We start from the raw sequence: 14,614 nt of genomic DNA, 5'->3' as shown, positions 1-14,614 counted from the left end.
AGCGAGCATCGGCACTCGCCCCATGATGGCGAGACTGACGCACCGCGCGCGTCATTCGGAAGCCAATGCATGCCGTTGGTGGCTGTTGCTGCAGTACTCTTGGCCCGAGGAGGACGATGTGCGGAACCAACCTGGCTCGGCGGACGCGAAAACTCAGGCTTCGTCCGCCGTGCGTCCGTCGTGATCGTGACAACCGTGCGTCCGTTGGCAAAGATGCCCACTCGGAACGGAGCATGCAAGCCATGACGTCGACTGTGGACGTGATGAGGAGGACTAGGCGGTGAAATACGGAATGCGTGAAAACCGGCAGCGGCAGTTGCGGGCAACGGAAGTGCCACCTTGCTGGATATGGAGACGAAAGAAATGCCATGGGACGCGGGAGACTCGGCCAACGAGGGCACCACATGATGCCCATCGCTTCCGCATGATGCCCATCGCTCCCGCGCCATCGGCACCACGAGCGTGAGCGAAGCTTGATGTGTGACTGATTTCATGAAATCGAGCATGATAGGGTATCGAGTTTGCACTGCCAAGGAATACAATTAACGGAGCCAAAACGAAAAAACGAGAGCGCCGATGGCCGTTTCACTGTGGCATCGACCACATGTCCAATCTCGCCACTGTGCCATCTCCCTCATCGCCCAACATGCACGGGATCCCACGCGCCTGCCGGTGTGTCGCTGTCGCAACTTGGCCGTCGGTTCATGGCGACTTCGGTGTGGTCCTCGCTCGCCGCATACCGGCTTACCAGGGCCTCGTTGCTGCGCTGCTGCTTCCCGAAGAGCTTGCGTCCCGGCTTCGGCCTCGCATCCTGTCGAAGATATTTACGGAGCATCCGCCAGCCCTCGTCGGGAAGCTGGTTGACGGAGTCGTTCAACGTATCAATGATGAAAGGGTTTGCTGACCCCGGTCCGCTCCGCGTCAATATATGGCAGACTATTATTGGGAGGCTCGACACGCGTCCGAGGTGACGGCTTACGCATGAGACGGATGCCGTCCTCGCCAGCATCTGCCGCGAGATGAATCCTCGTCGAGTTGTAGCACCGGTACCGCTGCTGCAGTTCCAGCATGCACCTCCACAGCTCGCATGTTTCCTCTGGCGTCAGGCCCTCGCAAGTCGACGAGGGGCAGCCCTGCCAACCGCGGGCCTCGTTGCTGTCGATGCGGCTCATGGAGAGGCAACCTTCACCACTCACTCACTCTTGCCTTTTCGTGCTCGAGTCGAAGTCTGCCGAGCTGAACGACTACGTTGGACTGTCGTCGTCGTCTCCGGGATGCGCCGTTGCTGCCCTCTAGGAGGTGGATGGAGGGGAATAGGAGAATAGGACCTGGTGAATGGGATGTTGGATGTTGGATCGGCACTTATGTCCATCCGCGGCCGGCACATTTTCGACAACTGGCGGCCCCACCGCCTGGCACTGCGCTGGCTCCCTACGATGCCATTCTCGCCCCCCGGCAAAGGGTTTTCTGTCTGCACGAGTCACTCTGCGTCATGTGTCTCAGTCCTGGCGGTGGATTGCCGCAGCATCGGCTTTGGCAGGAGGGGTAGAACACGAGCGATGGACGGGGTGAACCAAGGTCGCGACATGCCGTCTCCCCTGCCGCCCTGTCGAGCCTGCATGCGCCTGCAGCGAACGCGCAACTATCACTCCACCGCAGCGCTTTGACGCACCCCAACAACGCGGGTGGCCGGGTCAAAGCCGACGGGAACGTTGGGTCGATCGGCGGGAGGGTTTCATCGCTGACACCTCAACCCTACACCACATGCGGTGGGCACGGCGCCCAGAGTCGGTCGCGAGTCGGAGGAGCGAAGAACCCTGACGAGCGAATGCCTGCCGCACGGCAACCACCTGTAAAAGACGACGTACGTGACCGAGGGGACTTGAGAGAAGAATGGAGGGTCGAACGGTCGTGGCAGCGAGTGGCCCGGCACGAGGAGGTCTAAAAGGAGGAATGGCCACCGACTAATGCAGTGCCACGCATCATGGAGCCCGATTGATGCCCAACCACCCGGCCACACGACGCCGACGCTCCGCACCCAACGAAGCCGGACTCACGTTTCCGTCCTCATTTGGGTTCCCACGCAGACCGACCTCAGGTTTGCTCGCAAATTGGCTGGTAATTGAATGATTTGCAGCAGCTCGACGAAGCGCTGCGTAGGGATTTGGGTTTGGTCCTTCACTATGCAAACGGCCATGTTTCTGCCTCGGGAGGAGATGTATCAAATGACACTGTCAATGGCTTCCTGTATGGCCCCGAGCTGAGCTGTGCTCATGCTCTCGATGAATTTACCACAGCTAAGCAGGGCTCATCCTCACAACCGTGCCCAGCTTCTCTCGGCGGCCATTGTGCCTTTCCCAGTGCTACCACAAAGATCACGCCGAGCTTGAGACCTGCTCCCTTTTTGCACATGCATCCTGGTCATGGCTGACCTCAGTCTTGATTCCGAATGACCAGAAGGCGTTGGCGCCCGCGGGGCGAGACCCTGCCCTCCGGCATATGTTGGACGAAATTGCATCCTTGGTCCATGTCCATTCTGTTTCCATGGCTGCCTCTATTCCAACCTGCCTGCACGTGGACAAACGATGATGACAGGCATCCATCCGGACTGTCCGCCTTCTCGTCATTCGCGTCTTGCATCATATCGTAGCCACCCTCCAGCCTTGCGACATTCTCGTTCATTGTCTCTTCATCAGAACCAGCTGTGTGCGATTCGTCGTCTTTAAAAATCAACGAGGCAGACTCGGACGAAAACGCGGTCGACGAGCACGAAGCGTCGATACTCCTACACGTCATGATGGTGAACTCTCGCAGGCTGGGCTGGATGTGACCACCGCCCTGGGATGCCGACTTCGGTGTTTCGGTACTGTTAACACTGCGCTTTGTCTGCTTGAGACTCTCCCATGCTGCCGAAATAATCCCCCAGGCGAGTCGCGTGTGTATCCCGGCACCAGTGTTGTTGCGGGTAGGTGCCGTCGGAACGCTCTTTAATTCTTCGTTTCCCTGTCGGAAATCGGGAGCCTCATGTCGTCCATCTAGAGAACGGACCCGAGGTTAGCTGCTTGGTAGTCACTGGGCTCTCACCAAGATGAAGGGGCGGGGGGAAGAAGCACCAAGGACGTACCGGCTTGGACGTCGCCGAAAAGTCCCATTCTGCGCCGCCCGCTTTGTCTGCTGCACGTTCCTCCAGAGGATAACCTGACGAACAAAAGGGCTTGTCTCGTCTTTCGTGTTTGTTTGTATTTAATTGAAAAAAGCAACCGATCCTTCTTGGTAGCGGGCGAACAGAGTGTGTGTCGGTTGCTTTGGCTCTGCAGTTCCCTTTCATACCAGGCCAACAATCCTACCATGTCATCCTTTATAGACGAATTCGAATATACACTATCGGGTGCAGTTATCTTGATCCGGTCAGTGAAACGCAACCGTAGCAGAGTTCCCCTTTACACAGTGATTGAACGCACTCATCACTGACGTCGTCAGGTCTCGGATGGAGAAACACACCTGGTCCATGAACAAATGCCCGCTGCTGGGCCGGATCAAGGTGGATGTTGCGGCGTGGAAATTTCATTGACTCATCTTTCTGCCAACGTGAATAGTCCCATCTGATGAATTAAATACCGTGAAACGCTCGTACCTGGGCCTCATGCTAGACTCTCCTGGAGTAAACGCTCTATCTGCTTGATGGTCGTTTCCGTCGTCATCTGACTAGCCATCAGGTACAGAACGTTGCCCAAGACCCTCGAGTGGACATTCCACGGGCGAGCAGCGCCAACCTCAACCCCCTTTCGAAGAGCCTCCCTCAAGGTCAGGGCCGCGTTGCTGCTGTAGCCGGTGCCAGCGTCGTCCCTGAGGTGAATTGCAAGCACACTGCCGAGCGCCCAGGCCCCCTTCACAGTAGCTTTTTGCTGCGACAAGTATGTGACCAGGCTGTGAGGCCACACCGACCAAGGGAGATCATCCGGACCGGCAGTCTCGTTCAATACCGGGGTGCGCCACCCTTGCGCCTTGGCCCAGTCCCAAGCACCGCGTGCGTCCATGGCCTGCATCTCTCGCAGGGACTCAACGGCAACCTGGCAACCAACAGGATGGGCCGTATAGCTATGACCGTGCAGCAGCGCGTCTGTCTTATCACAGGTACCGAAGGCGTCGAAAATGTGCTCCGAGGCAAGCGTCGCGCAGAGCGGGACAAGGCCACCGGTGAGCAGCTTGGCGTGTACCGAGATGTCAGGGTGGACGCCAAGAAATGAAGATGAAGTGAAGCGGCCGAGGCGGTACAAGCCAGTGAAAACCTCGTCAAAAATGACAGGCAGGCCGCTCCAGTCGTGCGAGTCTTTGGGTGAGGCGGGCGATCCGCCGCGGGTGTCGAATAGATGCGGCGACTGGCGGACGACGTTGACGAGCGTCCGCTGGAAGAGAGGGTCACTGTGAAGGTCAGGAACGGGGTCACCGGGTAATGAATGAGTGGCAACTCACACAAGCTCCATGCCACCGGCGCCGACGACGACCGGCTCGATGATGAGGGAGCCAAACGTGCGACCCTGGCGCTGAAGCGTGGACAAGACTTTCCGGATGTACATCTCGTACCCTTCATGTTCCCCGCGTGACTCTCGACGGTCGAGGTCAAAAATGGCAGCCAGAGAGTGGTACGACGTTGGGTGGCCAAGATCCTTTGTTAAGCCGGCGGGGGCCGTCACCGTCCACGCGCCATTGACGCACAGGATGCTTGGATAGTCGAACCAGTATCCCTTGCCCTCGTACCACTCGACCTTTTCGTTGAAGGCGGAGGGCTCGGCCATGTCCATGGCGCCCATGGTGTCGCCGTGGTACCCTCCCCGGAGCGCCAGCATGCCGAGTCGGGCATCCACAGGCCAGCCGTAGCGTAGGCGTGCGGCGCGTAGAGCCATCTTGGCGGCAACCTCGGTGCCGGTGCTGCCGTTGTCGGAGTAGAAAACGCGGTTGAGCCTCGGGTTGCGCATACCGTCGAGCAGCGTCTCGGCGAGCTCCAAGGCGGGTGCGTGAGCGGAAGCGGCGAAGAGCACATGCCCGTACCGGCCTGCAGCGTAGGCGGCGGCAAGGGTGAGGTTCGGGTTCGAATGACCGAGGCCTTGAGTCCACCACGAGGCGGAACCGTCAAAGGAAGAGCGAAGGAGAGGCTGGCGGTCCGCGTCAGACGATGGTGCGAGGGTCTGGAAACAGTCGCCGTGAGCAGAGTCAACGGTGGTGATGTCCTTGGAGTCTAGTAGGCTGTGCTGCGTAAAGGGGTACCAGATGTGCTTGTGTGCCTTGGAAGCCAGGGAGTGCAGGGAGTCAATGCGGTGAGCGTGGCGGGAGTCTAGGTGATGCAGTATCTGGCCAGCAGTCTCCTCGCAGTGGCCAGAGGCGTAGTATTCGTCCATGGCGTCCGCGTCCCGCTGGCAGTCTTCCAGCCGCCCAGGAGGCTCCGCGATGCTCGTAACAGGAAGGCCATGGCGCTCGGTGAAGTAGTCGGCGAGGAAAGTGTGGTTTTTGTACTTGGCATTGCGGAAGAGCAGGACGGAAACGACATCGTAGCCTCGAATGTGAAGCGACTCGAAGGCGGCTATGGTCTGGGAGATGCCGCCGAGGCGAGGGTCGGCGACGAGGACGGTGGGAGCGCGAAGGGGCATGTACATGTCGGCCTGGGTTGTTCCCGATGGAGCGGGAGAGTGGACGCCGCCAGCAGTCTCGAGGAACAGCCAGCCTGGACCCTCGCTGGCGCATTGGGCGGCAAAGTCATGACACCGGGCGAGCAGGACATGGTCCGACGGGACGGGCTGGCAGCGTCGGGCACGTTAGAGATGGCATGCCCTCCCCTCCAAGGGGAAGGGTCTCAAGGGAGGGACGACGTACTTGTCCAGATGCCGGAGCGGCGAGGTGTGGACTCAAGGGAAGCTGATACTGGAAGAGAGTTTTGCGCGTGGTTGTGGCGGCAAAGCGTTGAAGGTGTCTGTTGGAGTGGAGGCGGACGAGGTAAGCCAAACTGTCATGGATTGCTCGGGTGCAACCGACTCCAAGGCAAGATGGGAAGGGATGGAGAAAGGTACGAGGTTGCGGAAGACAAGAACGAACAAATGTGGAAAGTGACGCGAAAGAATGACGCAAGAGAGGTGACAACCCGGTTAGATGGCACATAAGAACGGCACAGAGCAAGCATGCAAGGCATGACAACGAGATGGACGGTAGGTACTCCGTACGTGTGCATTGGTATGAGCGGGACGGAACGAGAATCATGATCGCTTCTAGAGGACATTTAGCCGGTCAGCATGCGTGTCACCTGTTCTATGACGGTAAAACAAGGGAATAAAGGGACGAGAAACGCCAAAATGGGTGGGTGGACTTGCACCGTTCATCAGCCTCCTCGACGGCGCCGGTCGAAACAGGCTTCAAAAATGTGACAGTCTCCTGCTGGCACCTTCTCTTGGCTGCACGGCTCAAGAGCGTCGCGAATACCGTCTTGCCCACCTCCGTGTTGGCGCCAAAGATCTGGTATACTCGAAGGTGGCGCCAGAGAAGCGAGGCGATGGGCGAGTTCATGGCATCGCTAAGATCCAAGCTGTATGGTTGTCGACGTTGACGGCGAGACCGATCGAGTGGTGCGGAGGAGGAGAGGGGGAATCGGAGATGAGGAATCAGAAACACGAGACGAAAGAGGGTTGACCGTGAAAGACGGGAACGGGCCAAGGATGTGCCGTCGTCGTCGAGTCAACCCGTCTCGGTGTGTCGTTGAGGGTTTGGGGGTGCTCTGGTTTTTGTTGGGCCGCCTGATGTCTCCCCTGATGTGGCCGGTCAACAACATGATATGTGTGCATGATGGTAGCAGCTAGCAGCAGTCAACAAGGATGCGGCGGCAAGGAGCAGACGGGTGTCGACACTCACTTCTTTTCTCGGTACCTTTGAGAGGCAAGCTGGCGAGGCATTTTAGGGGACATGGTGACAAGGGTTCGGACGCTTCCCACTCACCTCCATGGAGATGGCCTCCACCTCGTCTCGTATGAGGCACTGCGGCCAACAGTTACGTGCAAGTACAGCTTCGGAACGGAGTAATGTCAACGGCCGTTGCAGCCAACGATGCCACCTTTCTTGCCGCTGTAGGAAACGCAACTGCCAAGGCTTTTTTGCCAGGCCTGAAGGCGGGAAGGAGGCCCGTCAGTACAGTGCGAATACTTGGATACCAAACAGTCGTGGGTCGGCATCTCGACCTACTCGTATTTATGCTCATGGGAGTCATAGGAGAGAGACATCTACGAATGCAAGTGCCAGGTGAGTTGCTGCCACGGAGACGATCGAGCCAAGATGGGCAACACAGGCGGCCTCGACGACATCTACTCTTCGCTTCTTGCCCGTCGCTCCTCCGAGGGTCGTCTGCGCCGCCTCACCGTCCCGGACCCGGCCATGGTGGACTTTTCCTCCAACGACTACCTCTCCCTCTCGACCGATGCCGACATCAGACGAGCGTACCTCTCGCGCTTGCGTTCTCCGTCCTTCTCTCTCGGCTCCGGCGGCTCGCGGCTGCTCGACGGAAACACGGGACTTGCCGAATCCCTCGAGGCCAGCATCGCCGCCTTCCACGGCGCACCGGCCGGGCTCCTCTTCAACTCGGGCTTCGAAGCCAACGTGGGCCTCTTCGGCTGCTGTGCGCCCCGGCCCGGCGACGTGATGGTGTACGACGAGCTCGTCCACGCAAGCGTGCACGACGGCATGCGGCTGAGCCGAGCCAAGAGGGTCCCCTTTGCGCACAATTGCGTGAGGGGAGACGCGCGGGCGTCTCCAAACGAGAGCCTCGACCGTGTGCTGACAGCACTCGCTCAGGGTGAGCACGGGACAAGCATCAGGGCGGGCGGTGCCTGCGTCTTCATCGCCGTCGAGAGCATCTACAGCATGGACGGCGACGCGGCGCCCCTCCAGGACATTATCGACTGCGTTCGAGAGCGGCTACCGCGGGGGAATGGGTATCTCATCGTCGACGAGGCCCACTCGACCGGCTGGGCGGGAGCACGAGGACGGGGCATGGTTTCTCACCTCGGCCTCGAAGACGGCGTATGGGCCCGCGTGCACACGTTTGGCAAAGCCATGGGCTGCGCCGGTGGTAGGTCGAACCCCCCGCCGCCGTCCTGCTTTGGAGTGCGCCGACGCTCCTCCAGCCATCGTTCTCTGCTCCGCCACGACGAGGAGATATCTCATCAACTACGCGCGGAGCCTCATCTACACGACGGCCATGGGCTACCCCGCGCTCGCCGCCATCCAAACGGTGTACGAATTCGTCGAGAGCGGCCGGGCCGAGCGACGTCGAGCACACCTCGAAGGCCTCATGCGGCATGCCCACGGCGTCCTGGCCTCCCTCGGCGCTCGCCACGGCGTGCCGGCCGAAATGTTCCGCGTCAACCGAGGGCCTCCGGCGTCGCCCATCATACCCCTGTTCACGACGCAGGCGAGAAGGCTCGCCCGGCACTGCGAGGGGAGGGGGTTCACGGTACGGCCGATCGTGGCGCCGACGGTGCCCCCCGGCACCGACCGGGTGCGGCTGTGCCTGCATGCCGGAAACACGGTCGACGAGGTTCACGGCCTCTGCGAGGCAATTGGGGACTGGCTACGCGGCGCATGGAAGCCGGAGGCGCGCAAGACGGTGGAAGCCGAGAGGGGACAGAGTAAACTGTAGAGGTGATTTTTGCAAACGGCTCCGTGGCTGGCGTCTGCTTCATTCCTCGTGGCGTCGTTGCCGACATGCTCCGTCGTCGGCCCCCGCCGCGGCCGTCTTGTCAAAGCTCCTCATGGGCTCCAGCCCCCAGCGGCCAAGCATGGCGCCGTCCTCGTCCCAGCCGTTGCAGTCGGTCGTCAGCATCTTGTCGCCCGTGAATATGGCGTTGGCACCGGCCATGAAGCACAGCGCCTGCTTCTCCTCGGACATGGCCTTGCGGCCGGCGGCGATGCGGATGATGGTCTCGGGCATGAGAATGCGGCCCGTCGCGACGGTGCGCAGCACGCTCGTGAAGGCGACGGGCAGGGCGTCGCCGAGCGGCGTCCCCTTGATGGGCACGAGGGCGTTGACGGGGAAGCTCTCCGGGTGGGTCGGCAGGGTCGAGAGGGTATGGAGCAGGCCGACGCGGTCCTCGGACGACTCGCCGAGGCCGAGGATGCCACCGGAGCAGACGCTGATGCCGGCGCGACGCACGTGGCTCAGCGTCTCGAGGCGCTCGTCGTAGGTGCGCGTGGTGATGACGGAGGGGTAGAACTCGCGGCTCGTGTCGACGTTGTGGTTGTAGGCCGTCAGGCCGGCGTCCTTGAGCTCGCGGGCTTGGCGCGAGTCGATCATGCCGAGGGTGACGCAGACCTCCATGCCCATGGCACGCACGCCCCTGATCATGTCGGCAATGTTCCGCAGCGACGACTTGCGGCCGCGCATGTCCCGCCAGGCGGCACCCATGCAGAAGCGCGTGCTTCCCTTGTCCTTGGCCGCACGAGCGGCGGCGAGCACGGCTTCGACCGTCTCGACACGCTTCGCCTCGAGACCGGTGCCCTTTTGGTAGCGCGTGGCCTGGGCGCAGTAGGAGCAGTCCTCGGTGCAGCCGCCCGTCTTGATGTTCATGAGGGTGCAGAGCTGGACCTCGCGGCCGCTGTGGAAGCGCCTGTGCACGATGCTCTTGTTTGCCTGTCAGCCGAAGCGTACCGTGACGACGGTGGACGGGGAGACGTGCAGCTTGATGAGCCAGCTCGAGGAGCGGCTGGTAGTAGATGGCGGCAATCTCCTCGCGCGTCCAGCTCGTCCGCGAAGCCTTGGCGGCGACGGCACGGCGAAAGATGTCGTCCGCCTCTGCTTGCCGAAGAGACTCGGCAGGCCGCGCGGGAGGGGGCACGAGCTGATGGGGTGCCCTAGCCACTTCGGCCGGCGCCGCAACCGAACGGCTCTGCCACCGGCGCCATCCTGCTCTCAAGGCGAGGAGGGATTGTGATGCTGTCGACGGGTGGTGGCGGAACGAGCTCCAGGCGGAAACGAGCATCGAGGCCCTCGCCATGACGAAGCTGGCCGGGATCAAAATTGAGCAGGAAGGAAGTGACGAATGCCAGCGAGTCAAAATGAAATTAAGCAGACTGTCATGTATCGTGACACGGCTACCACCATGCACCGGTTGTTCGTCCAAGTCGAATGCTGAGGCCTGTCTGCCGTTTGCCGTCTGCACCCTGTACTCTGCACTCTGCAAACTGTACGCTATACGCTGTACGCTGTAATTATACGTTGTACTCTGCACACTGTACGGAGTACTCTGCACGTTGCACTCTGCACGCTGTACTCTGCACTCCCCACGGCGTGTTCGGCAGTCTGCAACGCTGTGCGGCCCTGAGGGCGCTTGTTATGGCTGGAGAGCGATGCCATCGGCCAATGTCATGGGGCGACCCGGTGGATAGTTCCGGTGGATGGTTCGTTCCACTATGATTGCAAGTGCCTCCCCCCCCCCGGCTTGCCCTGCAGATCGATTTCGTCCATCCATGTCGTCGAGCGAACCGGTGGATCGTTCGTTCCACTTTGCTTGCAAATGCCTCTCCTCCTGGCTCGCGGCCGGTCGTGCGGCCGTGCCATTTGTTGGCAGGCATTTGTTGAACCAAACGTTGAGCCTCATCTGCCATGCCTCCACCCCGTCACCGCCTGCTCGTTGGCGGTCGGGGATGAGTGGTTGTTGAGTGACGAGGGCGACAATGATACGGGAAAAGGGACACGTACAGTTATTACTGTTCAAGGACGAATACGAGGGTCATGGGGCGGCAGATAAGCTGGACGTGGCCGTTGTCGAGAAATGGATATGGGGAGGAAAGCTCAGACGAAGCTGTCGAGCGACCCACCACCAGTGCTTTCCTGCGAACTGTACGGAGCACAGTATTTGGTACTTGGTCCAGTACCTAATTACCTACCATACAACTACAACTGTAATACCATGCACCAGCCAGCTGTACTATATCACCAAGTATTACAGAGCATTACATGGAGCACGAATGCAGCAAGCCGTATCTGCAGGTTCTGCCGAGTGCCCTTTGTGCCCCTTGTGCTCTTTGGATGCTCCTGGTATGCCCTTGTGCCCCTTGAAGGCTCCTTGTGCTTCTTGTGTGTTTCTAGTGCTTATTGTGCTTATTGTGTGTCCTTGTGTTCCTTGTATGCTCCCTGTATGCTCCCTGTGCTTCTTGTGTGCCCTTGTGCTTCTTGTGTGTTTCTAGTGCTTATTGTGTGTCCTTGTGTTCCTTTTATGCTCCCTGTATGCTCCCTGTGCTTCTTGCGTGCCCTTTTGCTCCCCGTGTGCTCCCCGTGTGCTCCCCGTGTGCTCCCCGTGTGCTCTTTTGCCACTTGTTACCATTGTGCTCCCTGTGCTCCCCATATTACTCGTGCTCCTCGTGCTGCTTGTGCCCCCTTTGCCCCTTGTGCCTGTGCTCGCTTGTGCCCTCATTTGCCCGCTTGTGCCCAATTGTGCGCTTGCCACGAAAAGGTGGCAAACCAACAGCCGAGTGCGCCGAGTGCAACGCCGAGCTGGCCTTTGCCCTCACACTGCGTGGCAGCAAATTGCGTCATCACTGCGCGTCGGAGCCTCGAGGCAGGCAGTCAGGCTGACAGCCGGCCATCATAGCCTGGCGCTGCGGGGTAGCTTCACTGGCATCCAACATCCAACTCGGCTTGGTTGCCGCTCGATCGAGGACATGGCATTGCGTTAAAGCCACGGCCGATACCCAACCTACCTCTCGCCGACAAGGAGCAAAAAAGTGATCGACGACATCGGACCCAAACGTGATCGTTACGCATACGCCAAGACCCTCGAGCGCACGTACGAGCATCGCCCCTTTAGACGCATCCGTACGTGCTTGCTGCTGCAAGTGAGATGGCAATGGCGAGACCAGGAGCACACGGCACCGAGTGAGTGGCACGGAAAGAGAACGAGGGAGGGGGAGGAGGGGCGCGGGGGGGCGCGGAGGAGCAGCATCGTCGCCCGCCCGAAACGCCGTCACCGCACCGTGGTCTCGATCGCTGACTGTTTGGTCGCTCCCGTAGCCTCGCCGAGCTCGCCAGCTACCTCCTCACCAACGGCCCGCGCAAGGTGCATCCGGCGTCCCGTCGTGTCCGCGTCGTGCTCAACCACAGCATCATCGTCGACACAACGGCCGCCTCCCACGTCTGGGAGCACGATGCCTACCCCCAATTCTACATCCCCCAGGACGCCCTGACCGGCTGCACCGTCCGGGACCAGCAGCTGATCCGGGCCGACGGCTTCGCGCGCGCCGCCACGGTCGAGCTCACCGTCCCTGCGCGGAAAGGCATCCCCGAGCACCGCACCGACCGCCTCCTGCGCTTCACCGACGACAGGAGCCTCGGAGCGCTGGCCGGCCTCGTGCGGCTCGAGTTTGGCGCCATGGGCAAGTTGCTCCCTCGTCCGCCCTGCCGCTCGTCCGGCTGACCGACCGACCGACGCATGGCAGACCAGTGGCTCGAGGAGGACGTGCCCATCTACGTGCACCCCAAGGACCCCTTCAAGCGCATCGACGTGCTGCCCTCGTCGCGCGCCATCCAAGTCAAGCTCGCGGGCAAGACCGTCGCCCAGGCGCCAAACGCCGTCCACCTGCTCGAGACGGGCCTCCCGGCACGCTACTACATGTCCCTGGCCGCCGTCGACCAGTCGGTCCTGCGCAAGAGCGAGCTCGTCACGAGGTGCCCCTACAAGGGCGAGGCCGAGTACTACGACGTCGTCGTCGACGGCGAGGAGCACAAGAACTTGATCTGGTACTATCGGCTGCCGACGCATGAGTGCGCCGCCATCGCGGGACTCGTCTGCTTCTACGGGGAGCACGTCGATGTTTTCCTCGACGGCACGCTGCAGGTGAAGCCCTAGGCACCATTTCCCATCTCAAGAGACTGCCGACGGCCAGTGTCGGTGCGACTGCCGGTGACGGCAGTCCATGGCCACCGTATCTGAGAATGTTGTTTCTGCTTCCTTGTGCGAAGAGAAGAGAGCAACATTGGAAGCGACATGGTGCGCTGGTTGTGCGTGTATGCCGTCTCACTGTCGCCATGGCGAGAAGGATGGGTGCGGAGCAAACGGTAATACATTTCATCATGCAATGAATCTCAGGTACCGAAGCACTGCACGTACTTACCTATGTACTGCAAGTACTGCAAGTACATAAAGTAAGTATTACTGCTCCGCGATGGTACCAAAGTATTAATACTGCGCGTGCTTAATTACTGCCTGGTAGTGGTGGTGCTCTGCTTACAAGTCATTGCTCCGCAGCCAAGGCACATGTGCCCGTGCGGCGGGGTTGGGGGTTGGGGGGGGCACTTGGATGTGCAAGCACTGTGCGGAGTACTCCGTAAAATAAGTAACAAGTACGGAGCACATGTAATTATACCTCATCTCGGTACTTGGATATGCCGGGGTGATGGGCAGTACAACTACAGTACTCCGTATAAATAACTGGAAAAAAGTATCATGATGTAAGTAATAATATGTAATAATTCTCCGTACATGTATTTCTGCGAGTAAATACACCTATGCAAGTAAAAGTACATGTACTCTACTACAAGCAATTAAGTAGGTCCACAGTACTTATATTCGGCTTACGGAGCAATACTCCCGTCGGAATTCAGGCACACCCATGGACCCGTGGTTCATTTTCGTTCTCGGGCGTACAGTCACTACCTAGTGGAAAAAAGTGACGATTCAATTTCGGTTGCGCTACGGAGCACCGCTAACTGTGAAGTGAATCGACACTTTTGCCAAACCCCACTATAGTACTAGTACTACGCACACAACAGTTAAGCACACCTACAGTACAAGCACACCTACAGTACAAGCACACCTACAGAACAGGCACACTTATAGTACAGGCAAACCTACAGTACAGGCACACCTACAGTACAGGCACACCTGCTTAGGTACTTATAATATTCTGTACCCCAGACTCTGTGCCGTACGGGAAACGCAAGTACTTGTACGGGTACTGACTGTGCAAGTACCTGTATTGCAAGTGCTACTCATCGAGGTGATGGACATGCTAGTACTAGAACTTACACCTACAACTACTGTTCTACGAACTCTGGAAGGAACTTGCTACTAGGTGCCTAGTAGATATATCTGTACCTAGGTGCAAGTACGCCCGCCGTAAGTACTTAGGTGCGTTCATTCAGCATTTTGACCGAGCCAGTGGGAATCGTACCAGCAGGGTCGGAGTAATCACTTCTGACCGAGTCGTATATTTAGACATTTCGTCTGGCCCGCTGAGCGATTCCCCGCTGAGACGGCGGGGCGACCCATACTCGACCATGTATACACCGAATGTCGCGAAGCTGAACCAACGATCCTGAGCCCGAATCGGGATGAAAAACAAATGCATGTGGAATCTCTACCAAAATTTGATGTACAGTGGTTACCGTTTCGCTCTTGACGGTGCCATGTGCACTGCTAGCGCAGAGGATCAGCAGCATGGGCGCTGCCGTTGGTAGGTTACCTCAGCTGCTGGTGAATGAATTGCCGGCACCTGAATGGATGCAGTGATTATTAATGCTTGAGTACCGACTGCGCATCATAGCACCTGTACCTGCTGACAGTACCTGTGGCTGTAGTTGTAG

General features: G+C 59.3%; 4 protein-coding genes and 1 pseudogene across 4 annotated transcripts; 2 read left to right on the top strand and 3 right to left on the bottom strand.

The window, feature by feature from the left end:
- Positions 1–634: 634 nt before the first annotated feature.
- DCS_05538 (uncharacterized protein) lies at positions 635–1,172 on the bottom strand (the record flags this gene model as incomplete). Its single annotated transcript, XM_040802840.1, has 2 exons — positions 635–856; positions 906–1,172. 2 exons carry the CDS (start codon positions 1,170–1,172, stop codon positions 635–637), a joined length of 489 nt encoding a protein of 162 aa, XP_040657873.1.
- A 2,469-nt stretch (positions 1,173–3,641) lies between these two features.
- On the bottom strand, positions 3,642–6,552 carry DCS_05537 (uncharacterized protein; the record flags this gene model as incomplete). Its single annotated transcript, XM_040802839.1, has 4 exons — positions 3,642–4,422; positions 4,474–5,792; positions 5,869–5,965; positions 6,356–6,552. 4 exons carry the CDS (start codon positions 6,550–6,552, stop codon positions 3,642–3,644), a joined length of 2,394 nt encoding a protein of 797 aa, XP_040657872.1.
- A 759-nt stretch (positions 6,553–7,311) lies between these two features.
- DCS_05536 (aminotransferase) lies at positions 7,312–8,674 on the top strand (the record flags this gene model as incomplete). The annotated part of the gene is made up of 2 exons (XM_040802838.1): positions 7,312–8,104; positions 8,160–8,674. The coding sequence occupies 2 exons, from the start codon at positions 7,312–7,314 to the stop codon at positions 8,672–8,674; spliced, it is 1,308 nt and encodes a 435-aa protein (XP_040657871.1).
- A 39-nt stretch (positions 8,675–8,713) lies between these two features.
- On the bottom strand, positions 8,714–10,028 carry DCS_05535 (biotin synthase; the record flags this gene model as incomplete). The annotated part of the gene is made up of 2 exons (XM_040802837.1): positions 8,714–9,655; positions 9,699–10,028. 2 exons carry the CDS (start codon positions 10,026–10,028, stop codon positions 8,714–8,716), a joined length of 1,272 nt encoding a protein of 423 aa, XP_040657870.1.
- Positions 10,029–11,873: 1,845 nt separating this feature from the next.
- DCS_05534 lies at positions 11,874–12,793 on the top strand (annotated as a pseudogene).
- Positions 12,794–14,614: the final 1,821 nt, after the last annotated feature.

This window comes from Drechmeria coniospora, chromosome 02 (assembly GCF_001625195.1).
Source record: "Drechmeria coniospora strain ARSEF 6962 chromosome 02, whole genome shotgun sequence".
NCBI classification, from domain to species: Eukaryota; Fungi; Ascomycota; class Sordariomycetes; order Hypocreales; family Ophiocordycipitaceae; genus Drechmeria; species Drechmeria coniospora.
The sequence above is the reverse complement of the archived record's forward strand: the minus strand, read 5'-3'. Positions and strand labels throughout refer to the sequence as shown.